This window comes from Molothrus ater, chromosome 8 (genome assembly GCF_012460135.2).
Source record: "Molothrus ater isolate BHLD 08-10-18 breed brown headed cowbird chromosome 8, BPBGC_Mater_1.1, whole genome shotgun sequence".
NCBI lineage: Eukaryota > Metazoa > Chordata > Aves > Passeriformes > Icteridae > Molothrus > Molothrus ater.
The window spans coordinates 13698189-13725696 of record NC_050485.2 but is presented as its reverse complement, the minus strand read 5'-3'; the positions used below and the strand labels follow the sequence as shown (position 1 = coordinate 13725696).

Genomic DNA, 27508 nt, shown 5'->3' with positions numbered 1-27508 from the left:
AACTTTGTTTCACAGCTACCAGCTGTTGCTATTGCAATTGTTTCATTCCCTCTCTTATCTACACAGAGGAAATGAAGATACCATGTATTGAAGCAGATTTGGTTCTAGCACTGATACCATTGCTGGAGAGCACAGACCAAGAAATGCTGCTGCACGCTGGGAGGGCCATTGGCCGCATCTGCTACGATAACCGTAGGTATCCTCTGGAGGCAATCTGCTCTTCCCTGCCTCTGAGGCATTACTTTAAAGGGCTTTATTTTAAAAGGCATTGCAACCTGGAACTCATAATAACTTTATGAGTCCTGAGCATATCATGCACCTCAGCCTCCAATTAGGTATGCAATTCACAGAGCTCACAGACACTGGGCTGAATGCACCCCAAGCACTGCCTGAACTCTGGGATTCCCCCCTACATTTTTGACTTCAAGTGGCACATCTCTGTCAGAACTGCTTTGAAAGCACAAGAGGAGCAGAGCATCACACATATCTTAACCAATTTTGCAGAGTTGCCTTGGGTCCAAATCCCGAATAGCTTGGTCTTCTTCCAAAGTAATAAGAACATCTAAAAAGCAAAGCACTTGTTTAAAAAGTATTTTTTTAATCTCTTTTTTCCTAACACACTGAGATATTTATCTATGCAAGGAATAGCCTTCTCTGAGCACCACTGCTTGCATGCAGGAGATCTTGGTGTTCCAAATTCCCTGGATACCAGCTTACTAGCTAGGCTCAAAAGTTAAACAATTTTCATTTACTTGCCCAAAACAGTTTAAGATTTTTTTTTACCTTTAACTCCCAGACTGCCCAAAATATTTACTGTATACTGAAAGTAACATGGAAATTTTCACCCAGTATCTCATATCTCTGCCTTCAGCCTATCTTCTCTAATCCTTCTAGTGTGGATCTGCACAACTTTACTTAGAAATCTGTGGGTTTGCCTCCTTCACTGTTCTTATGAAATCCAAGCATGATAGGTACCTGGTATAGATTCCACTAAGCTCCCTGCGAGTTACATGTATTTGTCAGGGAATTACACAATAGTTTAAAAAAGCTGTTCCCTAAAGTTACATTCCCAGCTCATGTAACTCCTGTACACAGCACTGCTGCAGCATATGGCCATCCTGCACATCTGCTTCCCTTCTGGCAGAGCACAGACTCAGCACAGATTTGCCAAGACAACTGTGACATGCTTTAATAAATCCTATTGCTAACACAGTAATAAATGCATCAAAGAGAAGAAAAATTAACTTCACCAATTCCCTGTTTGAATTCCAACTGCCTGCGCTACAATAGCCCCAGAGCCTTCCTGGTGTCTGCCATGCACTCTGTCGCCCAAGCAGCAGCCCAGCTCTCAGCAAGACACTGCTGCAAAAGCAGTGCCATTGTGCTGTTAAGCGACCATCACTGACCAACTTTGTATCTTACAGTTCTCGGCACCCTCAAAATCTTCAGATATTAAGCTTTCATTCACTACAAAACAAACTGCAAACAGAAAGAAAACAGTTATCAGGGTTTTCCTCAACAAGCACATGTGGATGGAGACAGTGGCTTGATACCTTAAGTCAAAGTCAAACCAGGAGGTTTAGCAAAACCTGTCCCAAACTTGCATTTCCTCCACTCATATTAGCCTGGAGTCACCACCAAAAGCTTTACAAGTTCTAACAGTGTGAGAAAGAACCAGAGTACCTTGGTGCTAAGCATCTCAGTTGGACCCTTTCCACTGATTTCATCAGTTCCTGATTTAACCACCTCTAACACCTTTGCTCCATTGACCAGGCAGCCTTCAGGAAGAGCTGGTGAAGGTTGGAGTGATCCCATCACTGGTTCGAATATTAACTGACTATGCAGAGAGTGAACCACTTGTCCACGTTGCTCTATTGGCCTTGTACAATCTGGCAGACCTTGGTAAGTAAGGTCTTTTTTAAAGTTTTTTTTTTAGGTTTCTGCATCTTAGAGCAAAATATCTCCACACTGTCACTGCCTTTCCATGCCCACAGCTTTGTGGGCTTTGTTTGTTTCCTGCTTTGTTTCTGGGATGGGGTAGGGCTGGTGTCTGGGCTTTGTTTTTAAAACACTGCTGATGTCTAATCAGGAACTGGCCACAGTATCTGGATTGGAGAAATAACTATGGAGTTATTTCTTTTATGGAGTATCAGCAATCATTTATACTACATCAAAACAATTAAGTTTAACAGCCAGCTTTTGACCTCAAATGAAGAGATGGCATAACTTCACATGATAAATTGACAGTTTCAACTACTTCAGATTTAAAGCTTGTTTATTAAAATTTAATTTCTATTTAATAATTAAGTTTCTATACCTTACTAAAACAGCTTCCATCTTCATTTACACAATTTTCAAAGCAAAAGCATCTCCACTAATTTAAAATATATTTGCCCTACTTTACACAAGTTGTGAGTAGTAATGGAAGAAAAAGACCAAGTACAAAGTTATTACTACTCTCTATATATATGGTCTGGCTAAAATTTCATCTACTGCTTCCTGCATTTAGGGGTATATGCATGGAAGGGGACAGGATATCACACTGTCACATTCCCTAAAGAAATCTGTCCTTGTTATATCTGTTATACTTTTTAATACCATATTTAATTGAAATGTATTTTATGTCAAAGAGTGGCAAGCTTTGCTAACATACATCTTGCAGATGCTTAGGATGGCAGTAAGACTAGAAGCACCTAATCAAGGCAAAAAATATACTGCTACAGCAAACTGACATGTGCCAATTGTTATATTAAATAATCATACTACAGATGGACTTCTACGAGTCAGTGAAATTTAGCCAGGATTAATTTGACACCTGTGAGGTCTACAGAAATTACAGAGAAAGAGTTAAAGAACTTGTGGGGGAGAAGCGATAGAGTTTTGCTGTCTCTGTGCTGTCCAAAGAAACAAGAGTCTACAGAAACAGAAAAAGCCTTCAAAGACAGTGTCTAATCACTTCAGATCATAGGGAGATATCTTTAAACATTTAATCAAATAAAAATTCAAAATCCTGACTTTATCACAAACACAGATTCAGCCAAGGAAGCTCTAAGCATGACAAAAGTTGCAGAACAACTGGTGAAACAGCTGAGGAGAGCAGAGAGCCATGAGAGGTTAGAAATTGTCTTTGAAGTCCTGCAAGCACTTGCAGAAAATGGTAAGGCTCCTTTTGGTCTGGGTGGAACAGGGGGAGACTGGGTATTGTAATGGTTTAAGCTCTGGGTTCCAAGTTTGCCATGGGATCCTGCTAACAGAACCAGCAATGCTTTCAGGAGAAATAAGCCCCTAGAACATGCGAGAACCTGGCCCAAACATGTGAGAAAACAAAGAAAGGAAGGAGAGAGAACCATTCCACTGCACTTCAGTAGATCCAAAAGACAGCAGATTCACACTTACTCTCCATGGTGGGTAAGAGGAAAGCAGCAACACAGATGATTTTTTTCATTTTAAAGATCAGAACAACCGGGTACCAGTTCAATCCCTGTTTGGGCCACTTACGTAACTGCTGGACTCGCTGCTCCTTGTGGATCTCTTCCAGCTCAGAATATTCTGTGACTCTGTGAAGATGGATAATCTTAGCAGCAGTGCAACAAGCACTGACACTGTTCCACTAAAAATATCTAGATATCTGGCACAGATTTTAAAAACATGAATGTTCATGACTGGCAACACAAGACATGTCAAAGACCAATGCAGAAAGCTTTGCTCATTCTGCCTCAGTGTCATCCTTGCTCCAGAAAGCTGTTACAAACAAAACCATAACAGTGACTGCACCTGAAAAACAACTGGCTAAAGTTCAAGGATTTAGCTTTCTTGCTTGAAATGCTTCCACAAAGAGATAAGCAGCTTTTAATGTGCTTTTACTGTGACCTCTACAGATGCTCTGAAAGTGCAGTTGGTGGATGCAGGTGTGCCAGAGGTGCTGTCTGAGATCCTGCTGAGGCTCCAAGGCAGTTCCCAGGCTGAAGATACATGCATTGTGAAGGCTGCATCAGATCTCATTGTCTCTCTGCTCCTTGGAGGTAAAAAGGGGAATATTACAGGCCAGGTACATAAAGAATCAACATCCAAAAGTCTCTTTAGCAGAAGAGTTTCCATTTCTGTTGGTTTCTTTTACTTAAACAGAGACCTATTCACAATCCCTTTTATCATCCTTGCAGGAATTCTTCTCAGGCATGACACTTTTCATTTCTATAGCCTAGCCCAGTGCTTGTGCCTAGCAGTAACTTAGTTTATATAACAGCTATCCCGTATTTTGGGCAATATGAATTAAAAAATAAAATATCAAGAACTGGCCACTTAGACTGCATGCCACCACCCTCAACCCCAAAGCAATCAACAATATAAAGGTCTTCAGTTATTAACCTTAACATCAAACTAAGTCATCACTGACTGATAGAACAGTTCAGTTTGGGGGTTACTTATAATCAGATATGAGATATTCTCTATTTTGCTAAGGGCTAAGGCATCATCTCTTAGAACACAGCTACTTGCACCACATCTAGACACTTGCAGGTACCAAGACTGGGCAAGGCTTATTGCTAATTTTACAAAAGAGATGGTAAGGTTGGTTATTCTCTACCTTTCAAAGATGCAAAGCTACTGTTTGTGAGTGCAGAGAAACCAACACTACCAGATTTCACTACTCCCTGGTTCTGAAATAGTTACTTTCTGTTCTGCAGACTAGAGACTTGCATACTTTTAAGTTACAGATGCTACTGATACTAAAATAATGTGGGGGCATAATTGTAAAAAAAAGGGTGATCAAGTATGCAAGCCTTTGCAATTTTTTTTCTGAGCCACACTTTATTAGAGAGGAGACTCTGGAAATACTTAAGGGCAAATATATTTGTTAGAAATAAAAAACCAAACAGATGCCAAAAAAAAACCTCGCACACCAAAAAACACCAAAAACACACAGAAAAACCCCCAAACAAACAAAAAGCCCAAACAAAAAAATCCACAAAGTTACTGCTGTTTTATGTTTTAAATCACTTTTAGGAAGGGAGGGTTACTCAGACATTGAGATGGGAAGAAATCTCAAGATAAGCCATTTTATCTTTCATTTCCTATTATAAAAAGCAATGAGCCTTTATACTCTGCAGAGAGAAAGAGATATTCTTCTGAGCAGACTCCTGGAAAGCATGCTGTGCTCTATCAGTCAGCCAAAGATATGCCCCCACCCCACACTTCCTGTCCTATCTCACTGATAGCTACTGTATTGGCTTCAAACTCAATTAACAAAATTGCTCAACTTTCTGCATTAATAGGTGCTTAATTATTAGAAAAAAATCCCTCACATCTGAATGTTGTTTTGTTTTTTTTTTTAAATCAACCTATCACCCACACATCTCTTCACCTCACCTCACAACCTTTCTGGAGTCCCTTTCTTCCTTGCCTCTTAACCTTGCTCTGAATCAGCCATTGTGCATCAGGGCTCTCCAAAGGCCACACAAGTGCCCCCAGTGCCTTGAACTGGCTATTTCAATTTACTCAGCTCAATGGCTTGCTTTGTCACTCACTCTTCTCCCCCCATCTTCCCCACAACAGCATGAGATATTTCATGTGGAAGAAGTGAATAATCCCTCTCATGCCTCAGTGTGTGCCACTGATGTATGCACAGTTTTTAATCTGAGAGAAAAAAAATCCTATGGAAATCTGTTCTCAGCATCAAATGACTTCCAGGCAGTGAAAAAGATGACAGACAGCTTTTGCAGCTATGAAAAGTAGCTGTTCCTATCAGACTTTAACTATGAGCCATTAAATTGAATGTTCTGCTGCTATCCAAGCAAAAACTCCATAGGAGAAAAAAGCAATTTGGAGTTCTGTGACAATCAAAGCAAGGTAACCACTAATGGGCTCTGCCTATTTGCACTTTACTACATGAGGGGAAAAAAAAAAATGTTCTGACATTCTTCAGTTTGAGAGGTGGGGGAGGAGAAAAATTAAGTTCAATTAAGGTTAGTCTATATGAAGATGAAAATATTTCCCCTGTAGAATTTTATCTGACCAAAAGAGGTGACCTATTTCTATGGAACCTGCTTTTAAAGAGGACTGGGCAATTTTCCTCACATACTCTGATCTCCAAAGATTAGAACTAGGCAAGAGAACACTTGAAGAATGACAAGCAAACCCATCAGAATGTATGCATAAAATGGTATCAAAAGATTTCTGTGTGAGTAGAATCCTAACTATTTCACAGACTGACAGTTCTCTCATGAAAATATCCAACTATGTTTTACAAGCATTTGACAAATTCTGATCTAACATATATAAGAATACAGAGGAAAAGCAGGCTACTAAGTGAAATGTTAAGAGATGAAAAAAATAATAGGCACTCATTCAAAAGACAACAGAAATGTCTATGACTTTGAGGTGGAAATAACATCCAAACCATCAAAAGTGTTAAAACTACTGAGGCCCTTTTAACATGCTATACATACAAAAATTAGAAGTCTGTACACCTCAGTCTGTAAATTCAGTTAGAACCATGAGAAGTACTGTTGTATACAGGTAGAGAAATTACAAAAGAAAGGCCTTATAAAATCAGGCCTTGCTCTGCTGAATTATCAGATAAGCCTCTAAGCTCCCATAAGAAAGAATTGGAGGAATGTGAAGCTGTTAGCAAAACTAACTATTCTGGTAAGAGAACCATTTGCACCTGCAAAAAACAAAGAGTCTATCCCATGAGAATCCACAAAGAAAATATGTAAACACCTGGGTAAAGAGAGTGTCTTACACATACACACACAGGCATTTTCTAACTAATTAATTGAGGGGAAAGAAAGTCATGAACCAATTAGAGTTAGACATGAGCTCTTGAAAACTGTACCAAAATGAGCTGTAACATTTGGCTTTTCTGCATGAAGAAACTGAGTCCCATCTGCTTATTACTGCAGCAAAGTACTAGAGCTACTTTTGGCCAGACCATGTATTTGCATGAGGTGTGTACAGTTCCACGGATAACTCTTTATTCCAGGTGAATATGTCTTTCTATTTAGTGTTCACACTGTTTTGCCATTTTTAAAATACAGCTTTCACAAGGTAAAAGCACACAATAAGGAGATGTTCATGTGTGTCAGGCATATACTTCTCTTGAGGCATAAGAAACTGCATAAAGCAAAATAAAGTTATTTTCCAAATGGCATCTTCAAAAGACTTCCTTCAGAAAGGATGCAATCTGTAGCATAGAAGGCTTCCTTTTGCTCTTTGGCAGAACCTTCTCATTTCCTAACAAGGTGAGCTGAACAGGTTCTGAAAACAAAGCTGCCACCTCAAAGACAAGAGGAGAGATCCAGACATGCAATGACAAAATACTGCAGAGCATTGCTGGGCAAAAGTGGTCGTTTTTTTGGAATGTACAAATCTGCTCTTTCACTGGGATTTAATAAACCAGATCTCTCCAGGTCAACTCATTTTCTGAGCTTCATGTGAGTGCAAAACAAATAGACTTCTCATTTCAGAAAATGGGTTTCTCAAGAGGCAAGAAAAATCTAGCTCTAATTCTTTCAAGGAGTCATTAATGACAACTTATCTCATGAAAAACAAATAACAGCAGTACAGAACTAGTAATCAGATTTACCATTGGTGGGTAAGATCCCTGGTTTCACAATAGTGTTAAACCAGTAGAATAGCAAAATTAAAGAAGCATTAAAACTGTCCTGGTGAGAAATGGAAAATGCCACTGGTATTCTACACGTATAGTAGAAAATGCAGCAGCACTGAGGGAAAAAAAAGGGCACTGGGGAACCTATAGTTTTGAATTTGACAAATTGTGATTGTCCCTTGAAAGCTCTCTCAAGCTAAGCTCCACTGGAGTCTGTGTCAGCATCAGTTTACAGGTAGCTGATGCTCACTTCTCTCTAAAGAGCTGAAGGTTGCAATAAACAATGCAAAAGCCATAGTCTTGATCTTAGCAAGACATGAAAACAGTCAAGGCAAAGACTGAATTTGCATCATTGTTTCTTACCTCTCTCACCTGCTTGGTTCTGCCTCTCTCCAGATGGGAACTGCCTGCGGCTGTTCCAGCTGGGGGTGATCCACCAGCTCCTGGACCTGCTGGAGAAGCACGTGCGGAGCAGGGACACCTCTGTCCAACAGGCTGCGCTCAGCGCCCTGCAGAGCCTCGCTGTTCCAGGTGCACAGCTGGACACCCCTGACTCGCCCTACTGCCATCCTCTGTACACACAGGGCATCCCTGCAGCCCTGTCCCATCATCAGGGCCAGGCCCTTGTGGTTTGAGGGGCAATCAACCTTCCCCCCTCCCCTGCAGAAACATATATTTGAATAATTCACCAGGAATTCCTTGCCATAGACACATTTTACGAAAAATCCTTTCCTTCGGATTTTTTCTCCTGAGAAGCCGAGAGGCCTCAGGAACAAAATGTAAACAATGGTTATCTGCTGCTGTGGAATGCAACAGGTGCATCTGTGATTGGTCTCATGTGGTTGTTTCTAACTAATGGCCAATCACAGCTGGCTCAGACTCTGAGTCACAAGCTTTTGTTATCGTTCCATTCCACTTCTATTCTTTGCAAGCCTTCTGATTAAATTATTTCTTCTATTATTTTAGTATAGTTTTAATATAATATATATATATCATAAAATAATAAACCAGCCTTCTGAAACATGGAGTCAGAGCCTTATCTCTTCCCTTTTCCTGGGACCCCTGTGAACATCACCACAATTCCTCATGTACATAAAGAGTTTAAATATCATAAAGTGTAATCTCATTACCAGCTGCTGAAGTACTTTCATATTAATAGCACACAGCAGCTCAAGATGAAACAAAAATCAGAACAGGGTTCCTAGCTTAAAATACAGAGAATGGGGTGGAGACACCTGGTAAGGATGTCTAACTTTCTCTTCTATAAAGCTAATATTCATTTACACAGAATTAGTAAATCTTATTGTTCTTTAAAGTTGGATTTTAAAAAGCTCAACTCAGTTGTAAAATACCAATATATAGTGGATATTTTCACCCCCGAGAGTGATGCAGGCAGAGAATGATGCATCTGACTCCATCTTATCAGAAGGCTAATTAATTACTTTATTATGCTATATTATTCTATACTATATTAGATTACATCTAAACTGAATCTGCCAAGCACTCAACTGCACTCCACTGCACAGCATCTTGTGTCTGCTGACCGACAGGCCCAACACACACACACACACGCTTGGCCCCGATAGGCCAAGGAAACAAAACACCATCACTCTGGGTAAACAATCTCCATATTGCATTCTACATTTGCACAAATACAGGCACAGCAAATGAGATAAGAATTGTTTTTCCTTTCCCTGAGGTTCAGAGAATGTGAATCTCAGAAATATTCTTGGGAAGATTGCCTTGCTTTTCTCTGTGAGAAGAAATCTGGCTACACCAATATACAGCATTTTGATTATCTCTTCTGTTCAAGTTATTATTACAAACCATTTTAGATGTGTCCAAGTGTGTGGACACTTAAAATGCTATTCCTACAATATACTTTTCGTTATCAATTCATAAAAATATCTGTAATTTATCTGTAATACCTGTTAGGTATTCTCTAACAAAAACACTTCTAGAAACACAAACTCTATCCCTTTGAACAATATAATCTGCTACCTGAAAAAGAAAAATGAGAGACACTGAGTGCAAATCCATAGACATGAATTAAATATGGGTGAACACTTGGAAATAGACATAGAAAACTCTTCAGTTCAAGCATTGATCTTAAAAGATAACAGATGCTTATAAAAAATTAAGAAGTCATTATGATCTAGTAAAAGGAGTCAGTCTGTGCCACTGAAGAACAAGAACATTAAGAGCAAGTTACCTAATAGACTGTGCTTCTCCATTTGCCCAATAAAAGGATGAGGGATATAACAGTTAATTCCCTCATTTCACTGTCCAGTCTTCCTCACCACTCCCCCAATCATATATGCAGAAGATAGAAAAAAATTGCTCTGGAGGAAGCAGCTTTTGGTAGCACAGTTAAGCAGTATTAAGACTCCTTGCAGACAAGCTTCTGATTATTACAAGGGATTTACTGCACCAACCACTGGAGCAAAGACACAAAAACGAGGAGAGGAAAGCACAGAAACAAAGGCTTGAACAACAGGGCATCAGTGAGCTCAAATACAAAAAGAAAATCGATTCCCAAGAAATATGGCTGAGTAAATCACTTCTGCCCCCAGTTCAGTTAAAGTGAGCTAGCACAGAACAGGCTTCCTCCAGCAACTGCCCAAGTGGGTGGACAATCTATTACAACTAGAAAAAGGAAGAGAAACAACCAACAATGCTGTGGTTTATGTACTTTGTTCTGGGCAGGGCTAAGACCAAAAGTGACCAAAACTACCCAAGAGCAGTTCCTATGAAAGCTTTAGCCCAAAAAACAAGTCTAAGCAATCAGGTAGCCCTGATTTAATTTCTGAGCTCACTAACAAGTTGGACTTTTCACTAGAAGCCTAACACAGCACACAATTCACAACAGTTGTGTCATATCTACATTTTCAGATGTTTGTGCCATTACTGAGCCTCACATCAACCCCTCTTTCCCATTTTGTAGTTGTCAGCAAGGGTCAGATGTTGGAGGAAGGTGTTGCCGAGCGGATCGAGGCGCTGCTAAGGTCAGAGAGCCCTCCTGTGCAGTTCAGACTCCTGGGGACATTACGGACACTAGCAGATGGTCAAGGTAGGCACCTGCCAGTGCTCACTGACATCAGCCCTGAGCTCCCCTCCTCCCTCCCCCTGCAAAACAGGCTGTGCTAGGCTACAGGCTGAGTGTCCTGCTAACCCAATTCCACTCCATCTGGAGAGCTTCCAGCAGAGATTATTGCCAGAGGCTGCACGCTTTCCAGACTGCCCCAGTTAGCCTCAGAGGTGGTTGAGAAACAAACCACATGGAACAAATCTGTAGCAGTCAGTGAAAACGGGCAAAGGCCTAAAAAGAAGATGTTTTTCACCAGATGCAGCAGCAAGGCAGGAGTCTGATGAAAAAGAGATGGATTTTAATGTCAAATCACAGGACAGCAAATCAATAAAGAACTAGAGAACACAAAAGGAATAAAGGAAGCTGGGGAGGAACAAGGCAGGAGAAATTAATTTCTACCAGCCTTTCTATAAATGTTGCCCGTTTTATCTTGCTGATGTGGCTCAAATGTTGAACTTACTTTTCATGTTAATGTATTGGATTATCTACTTGAACTTCATTCAGTTTAACACAGAGGGGGGTATGCAAAAGCAACAATAATCTTTCCATGCACATCATTGTGCATGTTTCTCAAAATACAACGTTGGAATTACATTAAGATATACTTCAATATCTTAATTTATCCTTGGGCTTACTTAGCTCTTACCAGACAGTGACACAAAACAAGGGTGTGGTTTGGTATGGTCTTTCACATTGCCAGAGCAGCTGCTCTACAGCACTAATCAGTACTGATTCCTTGATATGCAGGAATAACATAAGTTAAAACTAGAATAGTTATGACCATTTTGTGATGGGAAGTGATAACTGATGTAGGACAATTACAGACATACTTCATTAGTTATTTGGAAGAGGATAAAACCTCACTCTGCTACACTCCATTGCACTACTGCAGACACCACTTAATATGAGAACTATTTGCATCTTTCATCAAATTAACATGCATGATAGAAAATTTAGATCTAGTCCTATTAATTTGCACTACTTCCAATCCAGTGAAAAGCACTTACATTTCACTGTGGTAGGAATTAAACATTGGAAGACACATAGAAACCTAGCATCTTCTTGTTCTGAGGCTTTGAAGAAGTCATTGTAAGGTCATTTCTCCAAAGTCATATCTCAATTGTGACAAGGCAATAAACATTTAAAATTGAGACATTGCAGTAACATAGATCTAAATTATCAAACACTAAATTATCTTTCAAAATGTTATTTACCAGCCCTAATACAAAGTTAGAATTTGGCAGAAGGTACAACTGCTGAATCTGAAACAAATTAATTATCAAACTGCAAAGTAGAATAAAATATGTAGGAGACTCAATGTTTATCCATTCCCACTTATGATGAACACACAATTCTCCCACTTGTATTTACCTTCTCTTCTGTTTACCCATGAGCTAACATTGCCTTTAATTAACTCAGCCTGAAACTCTTATGAACACATATCTACTAAGAAGTCCACACTAAATTAGTTAATTGCCTTATCTAGTATAAATTCATTACTCTGACTATCAGCAGGCATGCTGAGGCTCACAGACTAGAAGAGGCAGGTTTCTTGCTAACCACAGAAAACTGCAGGCAGATCCGTCAGCTTCATTACTCTAAAGAGATGTGAACTCCTGGCTCTTGCCACCATTCGGCCTCAGAGGAGCAGAATAATTTGTGCACTTCAGTAGCCAAAGGACTTTCAGCACAACTGAAAGTTCAACCTTATAAAATGACAAATTTGAATAAATTATAAGTTAAAAGATCTTCCTGTTAAGAGTAACTAAGTGGAGTTTATCTCAAAGAGCTCTACTGCCTGTCAAACTGAGTAAAGAAACTGCCTCTGCCACAAATCTCAAACTGGTTCCATCCTCCAGCCTCTTAATTCAACATCCTGTACTAAGCTGGATTACTGTGATCTCTGCAGACTAACAAGGAACATCTGACTAGAAACAAGTTTTGTGTTACAGGAGATAACATGAAGGTAGCTCTGCAATACCCAGTAACTCTTGTCTCAAAACAAAGTATGCCAGCTAGGCTATAAGCTCCCAGATTCCTGGTGGGATTTTGAAATGTGGATTGTTCCTTAGCATACTGGACAAATTAAAAAGCAAGTGTGGACACTTCCCCACCTCCCTCCCCCAAAACAGACAGAGCATGGGCTGACTTACAGCTTCTGGAAAATATCCAGAGTCATCATGGGTTTATTGACATGGACCTTCTAGTACATGCTCCATCTGATTCTTCCAGCCTATCTCAAAAGAAATGCAGTGTACAGAGAAAGGGACAGGTAAAGGAACAGGAGCAGGGTGGTGCTTCTATCAAATCTATCTGTAACCCTTCACTTACAGATGTTCACATAATTAGAGTTCCACTTCCTAGGACAAGTTATCTAGTGAGGTTTTTTTCAAATGTCAACCACAGACACAAATATTTCTAGCAAGTCTTGAGATAGGGTTCCTGAAATGCAGGGGAATGCAAATTAAAAGGCTCTTACACAGTAAGGGGAATTTCTGATAATGCCTTATACATGGTTCAACACACATTCTTCAGACTCAGGCCATCCAATTACTGACATGCTGCCATTCTGTACTAAGCCTTGGCTTCCCACACTACCAACAGTAATGAATTATCACCAAAATGAATTATCACCGAAACAGTATGAATAGGCTCCCCAGAGTGTTGCAGACATCTTTTTGTGAAAATCTTTTTCTTGAGATTTTTTCTTCCTGAGAAGCTGAGAGGCTTCAGGAACAAAATGTAAACAATGGTTATCTGCTGCTGTAGAATGCAACAAGTCCATCTGTGATTAGTCTCATGTGCTTGTTTGTAATTAATAGCCAACCACAGCATAGCTAGCTCAGAGAGTCTGAGGCAGCTGCCTTTGTTGTCATTCTTGTCTTTTCTATTCTTAGCTTAGCTAACCTTCTGAGATGAAACCTTTGCCTTCTATTCTTTTTAGTATAGTTTTAGTGCAATATCTATAATAATAAATCAAGCCTTCTGAACATACAGTCAAAATTCTCATCTCTTCCTTCAACATAAGACCCCAGTGACCACTGTCACACCCAGAGCCCACACTTACATTTGTGCAGGGCTCAAAGTGCAAGTGCCAAAAGCCAAGTGGGAAAGGGATGGGTCTCCTGAAGTATCACAACAGAATACTTGTTTTCAAAGACAGAAAGCTGCTTATTTTAAGCCCTACTTCAGCAGCCCCTTTAAAACAATAGATCTATTGACACAGCTTATTTTGTCCTTCCCCTGCACGATTCCTTTGGAAAATATTTCCAAGATCTTTTAAAAGAAGCTCAGTGCTTCAATTAGAGTTCTTGGAGGTTGCTGAACACAGGTCCACCATGCCAGTTACTTCTACATTGGCATTCCTGTGGCAGACAGACTGAGGGATCTGATTTTGAATGCCTCTTGGTGATGCTCTTCTCTTCAGCTGATGCAGCTGAACTCCTGGGCCAGGACCCGCTGCTGCTCGACAGGCTGGTGCAGTGGTGCAGTGGGAGCAACCACAGCGGCATCTGCGGAGAGGCCAACCGGCTGCTGGCATCCATCCTGCACCACAACAGATCCCAGGTACCAGAACCCTGCTCTGACACCTTTCTACTCCATCCTTCTCAAGTACTTTTAAAGCTTGTAGACAGAGCTAGGGATTAAACAGCACATGCAGCTCTATAATGAAAACCAGGAAGGTTCACAGTGAGAACCTCTCTGGTCTGCCTCAATACCACTAAGGGGGAGACCTGTGCACTCCATAAGCACAGACACCTCACAGAAACCAGCACCATGGTCCCTTACTGTCACTTGCCAACACTGACCCTGCTCTAGTAAGGCTTGACAAATGGTAATGAGCAGGTAAAGCTTTTCTATGGCAATAAATATGTTTCAAATTAAAATGGTAAAAGTAATAATCCAGAGCTGTCCTAAATGTCAGTCCTCTGGAAACTCCAAAGAGCCCACTTATCCATGATGGACAAATCTGGCATGATCTCTACATGCTGGCATTTTCAAACAGGCTTCTGGTTTTTGTAAATTGTGCTATTACACACAAGCATCCCAGCCATGCTTTACTATGAGGTAGTGACTAAAAAAGTAGATACTCTGCACAGGCTTTGATAAAGCAAAACTAATCCTTGCTAGTTTGATGGCTTGAAATGAAGAGTGGAATAAGGACAAATTGAAACAAGACAAAATATATATTTGTCTTACAGATTTGCATCTATAGTTAATTCTAAGTATTGATATTCCAGGTATGTTAGACCAGCCCCAAGCAGACATGTATAATCAATGCCAAAAGCAATGTTATCCCTAGTCTTTGAATATTGTCAGTTTGCACTGCAGCAAACAAAATTTCACTCTATTCAGAAGCTGAAGGGTGCAATCTCATTTCCCTCTTCATTCTATTGCATTCCTATATTAGATTTCCATCTGTTTTACCTTTGCTTTCACAGGAAGTGGTCAAAGCCATCCAGGCAGCACAAGGAGTGAAGCATCTGGTTTCCATGACAACAAGTGAACAAGCTGCCATGCAGAATGAGGCTCTGAATGCCTTGGCAATAGCATCTGCCATCGATTTAGGTATTTTCCTCCTAAAAGTGTTTATCTGTGTAAGATCCTCAATTATTAAGAAATACTGTCATGCTGTTAATTCTAGGTAACATGTACAAAAAAAGCATGTTTCTTGTCTAGATTTAGCTCTTCAAAATGAAATAAAGGTTGTCATCATTCAGATGATAAAATCAATAGGCTTTGGGAATGGTCTGAAGGATTTTTTTAATTTAGGATACAGTCAAATTATCAAGCTGTGTGGACAAGCACTATTTGAGTAGCACAATACAATGGTAGAAACCTACAAAAAAAAGGGGGAAGTGAAGGTGATGGAGATAAAAAAATATGACAAAAGCTAAATGAAGGACAAATAATACACCCAAACGGACAATGAAGACTAAGTAGCAGAAATAATCTTCAAACAAACATGAGGAAAGAATAAAGCAGAAGCATAAATAAAAAGGCATTGTAGAAGCTGCAAATAAAACAAGTGAGAAAACGGTCAAGATTCAAACTACTTTTCCTGAGCTAATTTTCAGAGTTAGGTACAAATGTTTTCAGACTTTTCCTGTATAACTTGAAAATAGGTCTGAATTTATTACAATAAAGACACACCACAGAAACCTATGTACCTCAAAAGGTAAACTGAAAAGAAAAATACACTTGAAATTTGTAATTTTCTTTACCAACACATAAGACTGAAGAGCCCATTTTACTGCTTGTCTACCATTAAAACTCTCCAACTCATTTAGGCAACCTTTCTAGCACTGAACATTGCAGGTTTTAATTTACTACAAGGTTAATTATATACAGTCAATAGTAGACTGGTCCTGTCTTCAAGAATAAGGCCAGTAAAGAAACTCTGTACAGAAAAGAGCACAGAAATTCTTCAGTGCAGAAGAGAGATGCTCAAGACATCCCTGTATAGCCAGTTTGAAATGAAGCCAGTGCAGAATTTTCTTTAAAAAAGGAAACATATTCACTTTATAGTTTCTTTTCAGATAACAGCTCAGGGTTACCATTTCTTTGCTTATTTTTCAGAAACTCTTGAAGAACCTTTTAAAGAATCACAGCTAGTTCAGAGCTTACACAAACTTCTACGAGATGATAACACAAGTCCTGAGGTGAAATACAATTCAATGGGCCTTTTGTGCAGACTTCTTAATTCAGGTAACCTCATTTTAAATTGTCTGTGACAGAAGGATAAATGTTTGTGAAAAGTGGTTTTTGTTACCAAAATATGCTTCCTGCAATGCTCTAGTGAATGAGTAAAGGATATTAGAGGTTCATTCTGTATTGATCACCAAAAATCAGAGTCAAGTAGTTTCCTTCTCTGTGAAAAGCTGATTAACCTTTAGTTGAATAAAATAAAGAGAGGAAGGCTTCATTCCAGTGAGTCAGTGGCATTACCAAGTCTCAAAATAGCAAAACTAGAGTCCTGGAGTAAAAGCATCTTTGTCCAACTTCACCATGCACAAATGCCTGGCAGTCCCAGAGCATTTTTGTGTCCCAAGAAAAAGTCTGTACCATGCTCATAGGCGGGCAGACATTTGTTCTGCCTGCACTGTGAGCAAAGCAGAAGCTGAGATAAAGCTGCCATTTTAGCAACGCTGCCTTCACACAGTGACTGAGTAAAGCATGTGAAAGGCACCAGTTCAGTTTCACTCCATGGTCAGGGAAGACTTCAAATGCTTCCAGCAGGATGGGACTACCCCAGATATGTTCTACTAAATGAAAACAATCACCTTGAAAACAGGAGTCCAAAAATCTTGTGGCAGTTTCTCACATCTTAACAAAAAAAAATTACATAAATTGAAAATAACAACTGTAGTTGGGCAAGGATGGATCACAAGGTGAGCTGCCTTTTAAATCCTGTATTGACAGACAAGCTGCATTTTGCAGTATTCTCTATTTTATCCCTGTAGCCACACAGATACTGGAATAGGGATAAAGAACTTGTAGCTTCCAGTGCTACTATGAAGTATTGACATAACAGATACAATCTATAAGACTTTTTCCTAGAGATGTATATACTTAGCATTTTATAGACTAACTGTAAGGCTAAGAGCTGAGTCTAACTAACATGGAATGGTAGCAAAAAGCAGACAGGCAAAAAAGTGCCAGAAATTGTCCTGTATTAGAATTTCAAAATCTCCTTTTATTTTCTGTAAATTAGTTCTTAGAAGTCAAGTAAGAGGAAAAAACCTTAATCTTCCAATTGCTGAAAGGGTATCTATTGAAACAAATATTTTAATTGAAGCAGCTTATTACGAACAGCAAGTACTCCAAACTTTTATCTTACAACAATTGTTGGGAGCCACTAGGCCATGGCAGATAACCAAAAGTCATCATTTCATTTCCCATTCAGGTGATCTGAGACAAGAAATAGAAGAGGACAAGATCAAAGACACCCTTGAGCAACTCTGCAGTCACAGCAATCCAGATGTGGTCAAGGGAGCCATCACAACATTACAGGTTTTGAGAGGAGAGACACCCCACTAACCTCCCTTCTCCCACATGGCAAGGCAGCTCTGCTGCTGAGGCACACACCACCAGCTTTGCAACACTTGTCTTTGTCATGCTACTGCACAACCAGCACTGCTGAAGCCCAGTGCAGCTCCTGCTTTGAAAGCTGTGTATAAAAACCTCCTCATTAGCACATCTCTTTGGCCTGATACTTGCACCACTGCTGCTCCTCACTGAGCCACTAACACACAGCAGCAGGAAAAAGTCCTGTCAAGCAAATGGGGTTAAGAAACATCACAGGAGAAACATCAGGCAATTACCACTTGTTATACATTTTTCAGCGGCTTGGTTTTGTGAGATTAGGATATACACTTGCAATTTTTCTTGTATCAATGGGACTATAAAATAATTATATAAAAGCCTTAAGCTTTTATCATGCAACCTGAAACATGAGTTAGATTAAAGCTGTAGCTTAAACAATGCAAAGGGATAACTGGCACCAATTCAACATCTGCACATTGTGAATAACTCTGTGAGCCCAACTGTTAGGTGAACGTGTCAAAACCAAAACCATCTTTAAGTTAACTCTCCCTTCAATCTCCAATTTTAAAGCCCATCTCTGAAACTGTACCTGCTCCTGTCACAAGTTATATTCTAAATACTTGAGGCTACAGTCTTGTCCTGACTTTAGAGTTGCACCTACTGGAATGAGACTCTGCAGAAGCAAAGTTTACAAGAAACCACAGTCAGTGAACACACAGTACTTGGACAAGACACAGAAATAAAGCCAGTCAGAAATTACAAGGGGCAGGGGTGAGGATGTGGAGGCAGCCAGCATTCCACTACCACCCATAAGAGAACCTGGGTTTAACTTTAGATAATGGAAAAAAAAAGTAAACATTTCTGTGGAAGCCTTTTGTATTTAAAAAGATCACTAGATGAGAAGGTAACAGATTTATTCCACAACTTGTTCTTATGGGAAATTTTTGAAGCAGTTGAAGGTAGATTGCAGAGTCATGCTGTCCAGACCTAGAAGATCAAATTTAAAACAATGAAGTGGTAGAGACTGAAAAGCTTGGGAGCAATTACTTTTTTCTTTAGCCAGCAGAAAATCTATTGGGAAAAAAAAATAAACAACACTGATCTTCAGAAACCTATTATAAAGCAGACTGTATTTAGAAGTCAACAAGGTTTCATGTTCTCAATTTGAGAACAACTGGCTTATGTCTGCAAACAAACACGACAACTTAGTTCCCACAAAAGCTTTCCCACTTGCAAAACCCAGTGGCACTACTTAGCCCATGACACTCATCACTAAATATCACTCTCAGGAGTGGCCTTGAGAAAGGGCATTTCATAAAACCACCCAAGAGAAGTGACACTTGTTGAGTGACACACAAGCAAGTTTTGACCACATAATAGGAGAAAAGAAAAACAGCACTTTTAACTTTTTTCAATTTCCAAAGATTGAATACACCATCCTGCAGCTCTTCACTTGTTCATGGCTTTCCATTAAAAATACAGAGAAAAGCATCAGTCTCATCTATTATACAATAACTCAAACTGAAAATAAAAAATATAAAGAAATATTTTCAGCAAAATACAAAACCAAGCACTCCTGGACCTTCACCATTTCTGGGTTATCCACAAACTGCAGTCTCAGTAGCCAGTCTAAACCTTCAAGAGTGAAATATTACTGACTGTAAGCAACAAATCTCAGGAATCAAACTCCAGGAGTAGAAAATATTGAATTTTATTTAATCAAATTTAAGGCTTGAGAAAAAAAATATATTGAAAGTCATTCAGAAAAGCCATCTCAGAAGAGGAGACAGGAGCTCCCCTCCCAGTGGCTGAACAATGTTCAAGCTGCATGACAATGCACAGGCAGTAAGGGGAAGAAAGAGGGAAGGATGGGATGGGGATACAAAACCCAAGGAAGGCAGTTCTACACCTAAATCAATGGCCACATCAAGCTCCATGGACTGGGAGCACAAGTCTGTCCACATGGCACTGCATGAGCTCACCAAAGCTAAAGATCTCTTGGGAAGAAACATTCAGGTTTTCACAAGGCAACCCAAGGTCCTTTGGTCACTGCACTTTTTTCAGTGCTTATATTCATCCTCCTCTTCATGTACAGGCAAACTGTGTCCAAATGCAGTTATATCAATAACACCGGAGGCAGCTGCACTGTCAAACACACTGACACATACATACATTGCTTAACGGAAATACTTTGTGCTCATTTCTGAGAAATAAAAGATATCACATTGAAGTTTGCTTCTCTCAGTCGAGGTCTTCAAGTCTGACCTCTTTTGACATCTTCATGAAAAACCTTGGTTCCACTGTAGTGTTGGTGAACTTGTTCCAAAGGCAACCGCTGAAATCTCAACATCAACAATGTATCAGACCTCTCAGCGAGATCACTGAGTTAATTTTCCTTTGAGGCTTCAGAGGCAGGCTCACACCCAGCTGCTTTTGCTGACAAGACTTATTTTAGACCATAACCTAAATCTTTAGCCATGAAGTCACTGCAGGTCCACAGAGAAGGTGCTAAATAAAACTAAGTAGAAAGTGTTCCCCTTACAAGTCTGAAATTACACCAGCCAAGTATGGGTGTACTTCAGAACATACAGGGGCAAAACAACCTAGAGCCCAAGGATTTAAAAAATTACACTGAATAAGCATAGAGAAGTTTATCCACAATGGCAAAAAAGACAAATCCCTCCATGAATTTAAAGGTCCTCAAATAAGTTGAACTTCCCTCAAATTCAGTTCCAAATAACTGAAACACTGATACAAAGGCTGGTGTTAATATGGCCAAAGCCATTAAGAATTAACTGTGGAAATACAATACTTCAGTTAAATTCTGGTTTGCATACAAACAGTGCTTCAAAAAAATGAAGTATTAATTAGTCTTCAGGTAACTTGGCAAGATTTGCAGACCCTGGAATTGTAATCTGTAATGCTGGCTCTTGTCAGCAGCTAATTTCAGTGCATGAGCTCCACAGCCATCTTTGACACCAGAATGATTTTCACCAAATCGCTGGAATTCCTTCCTAGCACTAGGAGCTGCCTGTGTCAAAAACTGGCAAAGGGAAATGTAGTCTCTAGCTGGTGTTTTCAATGCAATGTTTTATGACTAAAAACTTTCAAACAGGAATCTGCCTTCTCTGATTTTACATACATCAGATTTCACACATAACCAAGTAAATCGGCTGATGAGGTGTTACAAGGTTTCAAGCACCAGAATTTAAAGCAAAGTTTGCTGGCCACTACTCTGCTGCTTACCAAGCTGTATTACAATCACACATTTCTGGCTGCTTCTCATGGATCAGATTCAGCAAAAAGGTAACACAGACCTCAAATTCATGGCTTTACAGAAGAAATGCCTCTTGCTCTCCCCTCAGTGATCTACTGCTATTGTTTTCTTGTTGTATACCCAATTTAAAAAGTCACAGTGTACTTCCAGCCATTTAACTTGCAGGTTTTTAGATGAGTTAATAGCAGACTATTCTCTGCTACTGTAAGGAAATCAGCCATCCTTAGACAAGCTTCCTTTTCCTGTTGTGTCTCAATCACTGGCCAGAAAAAGAACTATGAAAGCTGAAGTACACACGAGCACTGTCTGAAGTGCTTCACAGATTACAAGCAAGAAGGGTGTCTGGACAATCCACCAGACACAAAGATTCTTACTGTTGATCAACTTTTGCCAGTGAAATGATTGTTAATATATGCATAATAGAAAAAAAGAACATAATATATTTAAAAGCTTGGCTTCCAAAGAAAGCCATATACTTTAGAAAGACAAGTATTAAATCTTCAGGCACACTACATATAGTAAAATATCATTATAAAAATAGATACTTTTCTAAAATTTACACTGTGTTAGGCACTGTAAGTGAACCTGCTCTCCCTGAAAACCCTGGTGTCACTGGAAGCAGTAAATGATGTTAGTTATATGGCCCACAGTAAGACTGACAGCTACAGCTACTTCCAAAAACACTTCAGCCACAGACTTCCACCTTACAGCTAAGGAGACAACACCAAAGTCTTACAGAAGAGACTGGAACCCCTACTGACCTACAGATCCATCTACTGATCCCCACAACGGGAGGACTGGAAGAAGAGTTTCATTTTCTCTTGATTAAAATGAAAACCCTGACATAAGAAGGACTAGTTCAGCTTCATGTAGAAAATGACATTAACACTGAATTTGCAAGTCTTTCATCAGTCCTGGTAGTGGCAGTTAAAACTTCTGAAGATCAACATAGCAGTTGTGACAGAAACTAGAGGAATAACAAAAGCCATCAACAGCTAGCACAGCATGCTTGCTACCTACTGAAACAAGCTGCATTCTGAAGTGTATGCAGACAGCCCTTTTTAAAGCTATTACTGATCATTGAAAGGATAAGCATTTTTAAAGAGGTTTTTCTTCTATAAATAAAGAATATTTACATTTTTCTCAGACAGGAAACAGCATCAGGGCTTTACACCCTCTTGCCTGAAATGGAGATTTGTAAGACTTAATGCTATAGATAGTCAGATTTTTCCCATCCTGGGAGCAGGCTTGAATTATTCAAAATAGCATGGGATTCGAACAACCTAAAGTCAACTAAAGATGTGGACATTTTGTGGGTTTTTTTTCCCAATTTCCAGTTATGATTGCTGGATATGCTGCCAAAAACGGCTGGATAAGTCTCCTGGAGAGATTAGCATGATTGCAAGGTTCTGAAGAAATCAGCACGTGACATTTGACAAGATTACATTTTAAGACAGAAGACAGGAGTGAAGACAGAACAATCTTCATAGCAATCCTTCAAGGAAAGGGTTTACAGCAGTTTCATGGCTCCCTGCTACAGTCTTTAAAATCTGCTCTGCCAGTGTCCTGGGAAATTCCATTTCTTCCTCAAAGATCAACGCTGCTGCGCTGAGTTGTCTTGCCAGAAAAAAGGTAGACAGCATGTGTTTGGTGATTGTTTTTTGTAACAGCTTTTAACAAAAACCATGAGCAGGGGAAAAAAAAATCCACATAAGGCTTTTAACAACAGGAGTATTTCATGGTCTGTGCATTTCTTCTGCCTCGGTGTCCAATCAATCATCTTAACATACACTGTCTTGCAACATGGGTCTGCTTTCATATTCAGAAGGCATTACTTGCCTTTACAGCTTCAATATCAGAAATCAATGTCCTGGCTAGGAAAATCCCAAAAATCTAAAAAGATAAAAAATACACCATTTTGTGAGATAAAACACTTGTAATGCACCAGTCTGCAAGATGTTTGTTGGCAGGTTCAGATATTTCATAGCCAAGATCATCCATCAAAACATAGCTATTACTAAAAGGTAATAAAGGCAACAGAATCCTGCAGGTAATAAAACTCATGAGAAAGATGCTTTCATGTAAAACTTCAGCAGCCTTCAAAATAATAAGCTTTCAGGTGCCTTAGAGCTAGAACAAACCCACTTCACCAAGCCTGAGTGTCATGAACACCCATGCTTACCTACTGCTAAAGCTACAAAGCAGACATTGGCATTCGTTCCACAACTTTGAATAACAACCCAGTCAGTTTTCAGATCAATTTTTTTAAATACAGACAGAATGTACAATTACCAGTACTAAAATGAAATTCTTGTCACAGACAACACAGTAGTCCCAGATTATTCAGAGACATTTGAAATTTGAAGTTTTAACATTCATGTCAGTTCTCAGGGAAATCTTCCTTTACAAACTGAGGATAAACTTGTAACTCAGCAAACTCCCTAATGCATTCTTAGCAATAATATAAAACTGGGGTGAAGTTTTGGAAAGCCAGAAGATTTCATTTAAATGTCAGGTTATGTCTAATTCTCAGTCCCACAAGAAAATAGCTTAATGCACAAGAAAGACCCAATTGGAAAGCACAAATAACTGAGAGTGGTTTCACAGAGTCTTGGGACATGAATAGAGAACAGCATTGTCAAGTTATTGTCAATCAACACACTGCCAAACGATTAAACTTTGTGTCTTGACCATCTTCCTAGCAAGAGGAGCTGTTTTTAGCACAGCATTTCTCAATCCTATGGAAGCATTATCACCAGATGGTGAGAAAAACATATCAGACTCTAAGCTACAGAGGGCAGTATTACCAGGGCTGGAGGAAGGACTTTTGCTAGCACTCCATACTAACTATTGTCAATTACACAGAAAATTACTTTCTGTAGCAGAATTTAAAGTTTATTGTTTCCAATTGAAGTGAAGGAATTTCATAGCACAGAATGCAGTGCAAACAACTGCCACAATGAAAGCAGCATCCACCTTGAAAGCAGTAATGTAAGATGCTTTAGTGAGAGTTTCAGCTCCCTCTCTGATGTACCAAGCACTGATGAGGTAACAGAAGTCACATCTTCCATCTGGTTCTCCTAACATCACATTTGCTACCTGTTCACCTATTTCCCTGCTCTTACATTCCCAACCTTTTTGAGCAGCATGCTACAGCCACTTTAGGTCAGCCACTGCAGGTTACCTACAGCCAGCTGAGGTAGCCTCAGCATGAAGGACAAGGCTGTATCTTAGTTCAGATTTGTGATAGAAAGCTGGAGCTCAGATCTACTGCAGCAGACAGCAGATCCCCCCTCCTTAATGACGTTGAAACACAGGGAATATTTTATATAATAATTGTATATTACATATGACCATATTAATATTACAATATATATCCCAATTATCACACACTATTATTACTGCACTGTATTTTTATTATAACCTTCACTGCTTTGTGCAACAGGTGTTTTCACACTAACTCCCCTCTACCATAAGAGGTGTTCCTGCCATCCTCTTATCAAACCTAAAAAATGCCACATTCAAAATATTTATTATACCTGTCCATAATTACTTTTACCTTCAGCAGGTCTTTGCCTACAAACATGGCAATTTTTCAAAGAATCATAGCAATAACAACTAACCTGGAGCAGTGAGATAGCTATGAAGACACCTGCAACAATGTAGATATTTCGGGGTAACCAAGCTTCAAGTGCATGGATACATCCTTTGACAAAAATCTGATCATCCCATTGACTTTTGCTCTGAATGTAAAAAGGAAGAATAAGAATATTACTTTTCTGCTCAAGTTTACTACAAGATCAATCACATGATCTAGCTAGGCTAATGTTTTGTCACTTTTGCAGTAAAGTTTTTAACCACACGTCAAAAATACACATGTGAATTGGAGAATGTCAGGCATTGATATTTCTATCTTCCTGAAAATCCTGTTTATTAGAAACACAGTAAAATTAGCAGATAATAGACTAGCAGATGATAGATGGTCAAATTAGCAAACAACAGATCAGCAGATTTAGACTATTACAACTGGTAATTGAAATGAACACTTGAAATCCAAATCCTATCCCTTTTTGAAATCCACCTTTGCCCTCACCTGTTCCCACTTGTTTTCTCTCCCCTCCCACAGCAGGAGGTTACTTTAAACAAAGGACAATGTCTACCTTGTTCTACACCTGTAGTATGATGTAGGACAGTTATTAGCTCCTAGAATTTTGAGCTGACACATCGATCAGCAATCCCACCAGTTTTAGTCTTGTCTATGCAGGCACAGAACATGACAGACAGCACCTTACCTTCTTTCTGATATCATAGCCACATTGTGTATTCACAACTTTTTGCTGCAAAGCAAAAGAGATTTTAAATAAACAAATCAATTTACTTGTACTCACTCTGTTCACAGCAAGTTTTTCTACCTTTTATATCCATAAACAAATCAATTGTCAGAGCCAAACATTTTTAAAAGCATTTTTAGCAAGACAAGCAAAGCCCTAGCAGAACAGAAGAAAATTAATGACAAAGCAAAGGTGTGTACTATAGATGATGATATCAGATGATACCCTGCATCAGAAAACTCAGCTGCTTCTATCACTTCATTCAACTAGCAACTTTTTAACATGAAAACTGCACTACCATCACACAGGTGAGACATCTGCATTTACAAAACTGATAGTAAGTTTTATTGAAATATTAATAATAGAATCTCACATTAAACAGACTTAAGCATCCTTCTGCCTCCTTAAATATAGCAGCAGCAACAGAAAAATGTGCAGTTGAACAGTACTGCTCCAAACTAGGCTAGAAAATAATTACTGGGGAATCTGAACATGGTATATGGCCCTGACAAAGGCTTTCCTTGGCTGATTGCCAATACAATCAGAGAAGCCTACCAGATATTAAATATAACTTACCAATGGCTCTCAGCACAAGGATTGCTGGATGGATTTTAAGCTGTAAGTATTCCCAATAATACCATAAAGCACTCTAAGTTAGCCCCTACCTCCACATTTTGGCATCTGCTGCAATGCTCAAAAGTTTCACAAAGTTTAGTAAAACAAGTTAACCAATAAGCACCTAAACCTTGCCAAAACCAAGGACTGTCTCAGAAGCTTTAAACTTCATACATGAGTACTTCACTAATTACTGACAAAGCAGCAAATGGAGCTACTCCTGCCTGTCTGGCAAAGGGGTGGTGAAACATTAATTCCAGCTGGGGTAAACACACTCTTAGAGGTCTCAGCTCTTTACACGCCTGAAAAAGGCCAGGGATCCAAGGAAACAACACACTGGGAATAAAAAATAGCCAGCCACCAGTGCTTCAGATCCAAACCATACCAAAATGGCTTGAATTCCTGGTGACAACACATTTTCACTTAACAGGTTGCCACATTTGGACCCTAAAAAGAATGCAACAGAAACACAAAAAAAGGTTTGTCTGCACAAGAGTGATTTTCAGTCATTTAGGACACCTCAAAGCCCTTCAACACCTTATTCAGGAAGTACTTCCTGTGATAACCTGACAATCTCAGGGCAACAACAAAGCCAGGAAACAACTTACAGCAGGATCGGGTATACAACAGGAAAAAGGAACTCCGCACTTCTCACGACTTTTGCTTTCACTCTTGCAGTCAAAGTAGATGTTGAAGTCCCAGTCTTCTGGACCTTGGGCCCCACAGCAATGGTTCTGCAGCAGATAAATACATTCCAGAAGTTTGTTCAGTGGATAAATTATCTCTAAAATACCTCCAAACAGTGTTTGCTTACAAATCTTCACTATCCCTAAGTCTGTGCAGAATCAATGACAACAGCAGAGTAAAAACAATGAATAGATATGAAATCCAAGCTCTCTGAAATCAAAGCAATACATCTGGAATACTGCTCCTGGAAACAAGTGTCAGCATGTCAAGGCAATTCATAAAAATTATCATTTTAGATGTAATTGTCATACAATAAGTTCCACTGCCAAATTTTTTAAGAGAAAGCTTTTTCTTAGGGAGCAAGGGAAAGGGGAGCAAATGAGAAAGGTCAAAGGCAGATGCATGCCTGAGAGAGCTTCCACAGCAGACATCAGAACAAGCCTGGACCTCAGGCTGTCTTCCCTCCCTGCTGCCTTCAATACAGAAGGAAGGAAACCAGCAGATCAGTAACAGTACTATTAGCTACAAATGATTATGATTCTATTAAAAAATGAAAACTTTAAAATCTATATTCTCCTAGAAGGCATCAAAGAAGTGACAGGATATGAACTTACAATTCTCTGTAGTGAATCAATGATGTTCTGGAGGTCAATGTCGTCTCGGTAGGATTTAATGTTATTCTCAAAGAATTCTTTTACCCTGTCCCTCACCCAGTCCTGGAACAGGAAAGCCATAACTGCTACTGCCAGCTCCAACAGGAATATAAACACAATTGTTCCACAGAACTGTAAAAAAACGAAAGTCCTAAATTAGAAAATATTAATTCATTTTGTATGCATTCCTATACCACCAGAAAC

At 39.4% G+C, this 27508-nt stretch overlaps 2 protein-coding genes across 2 annotated transcripts in view; one reads left to right on the top strand and one right to left on the bottom strand.

The window, feature by feature from the left end:
* Positions 1 to 18090, top strand: part of LOC118688059 (rap1 GTPase-GDP dissociation stimulator 1-like) — a 31042-nt gene extending 12952 nt beyond the window's left edge. Inside the window, 10 exon segments of the mRNA XM_036385379.2 lie at positions 67 to 192; positions 1774 to 1902; positions 3032 to 3157; positions 3879 to 4022; positions 8003 to 8137; positions 10551 to 10676; positions 14122 to 14261; positions 15137 to 15263; positions 16275 to 16403; positions 17602 to 18090. Coding sequence (XP_036241272.2) covers positions 67 to 192; positions 1774 to 1902; positions 3032 to 3157; positions 3879 to 4022; positions 8003 to 8137; positions 10551 to 10676; positions 14122 to 14261; positions 15137 to 15263; positions 16275 to 16403; positions 17602 to 17735 — 1316 coding nt within the window. The 3' untranslated portion in view covers positions 17736 to 18090.
* Positions 18091 to 19428: 1338 nt separating this feature from the next.
* TSPAN14 (tetraspanin 14) overlaps positions 19429 to 27508 on the bottom strand; it is a 33488-nt gene continuing 25408 nt past the window's right edge. The window contains exons 5-9 of the mRNA XM_036385367.2: positions 27266 to 27436; positions 26573 to 26698; positions 25311 to 25355; positions 24642 to 24761; positions 19429 to 22911 (exon numbers count right to left, since the gene is read on the bottom strand). Of these exons, the coding sequence (XP_036241260.1) occupies positions 22840 to 22911; positions 24642 to 24761; positions 25311 to 25355; positions 26573 to 26698; positions 27266 to 27436 (534 nt within the window). The 3' untranslated portion in view covers positions 19429 to 22839. The remainder of the gene's footprint in view (positions 22912 to 24641; positions 24762 to 25310; positions 25356 to 26572; positions 26699 to 27265; positions 27437 to 27508) is intronic.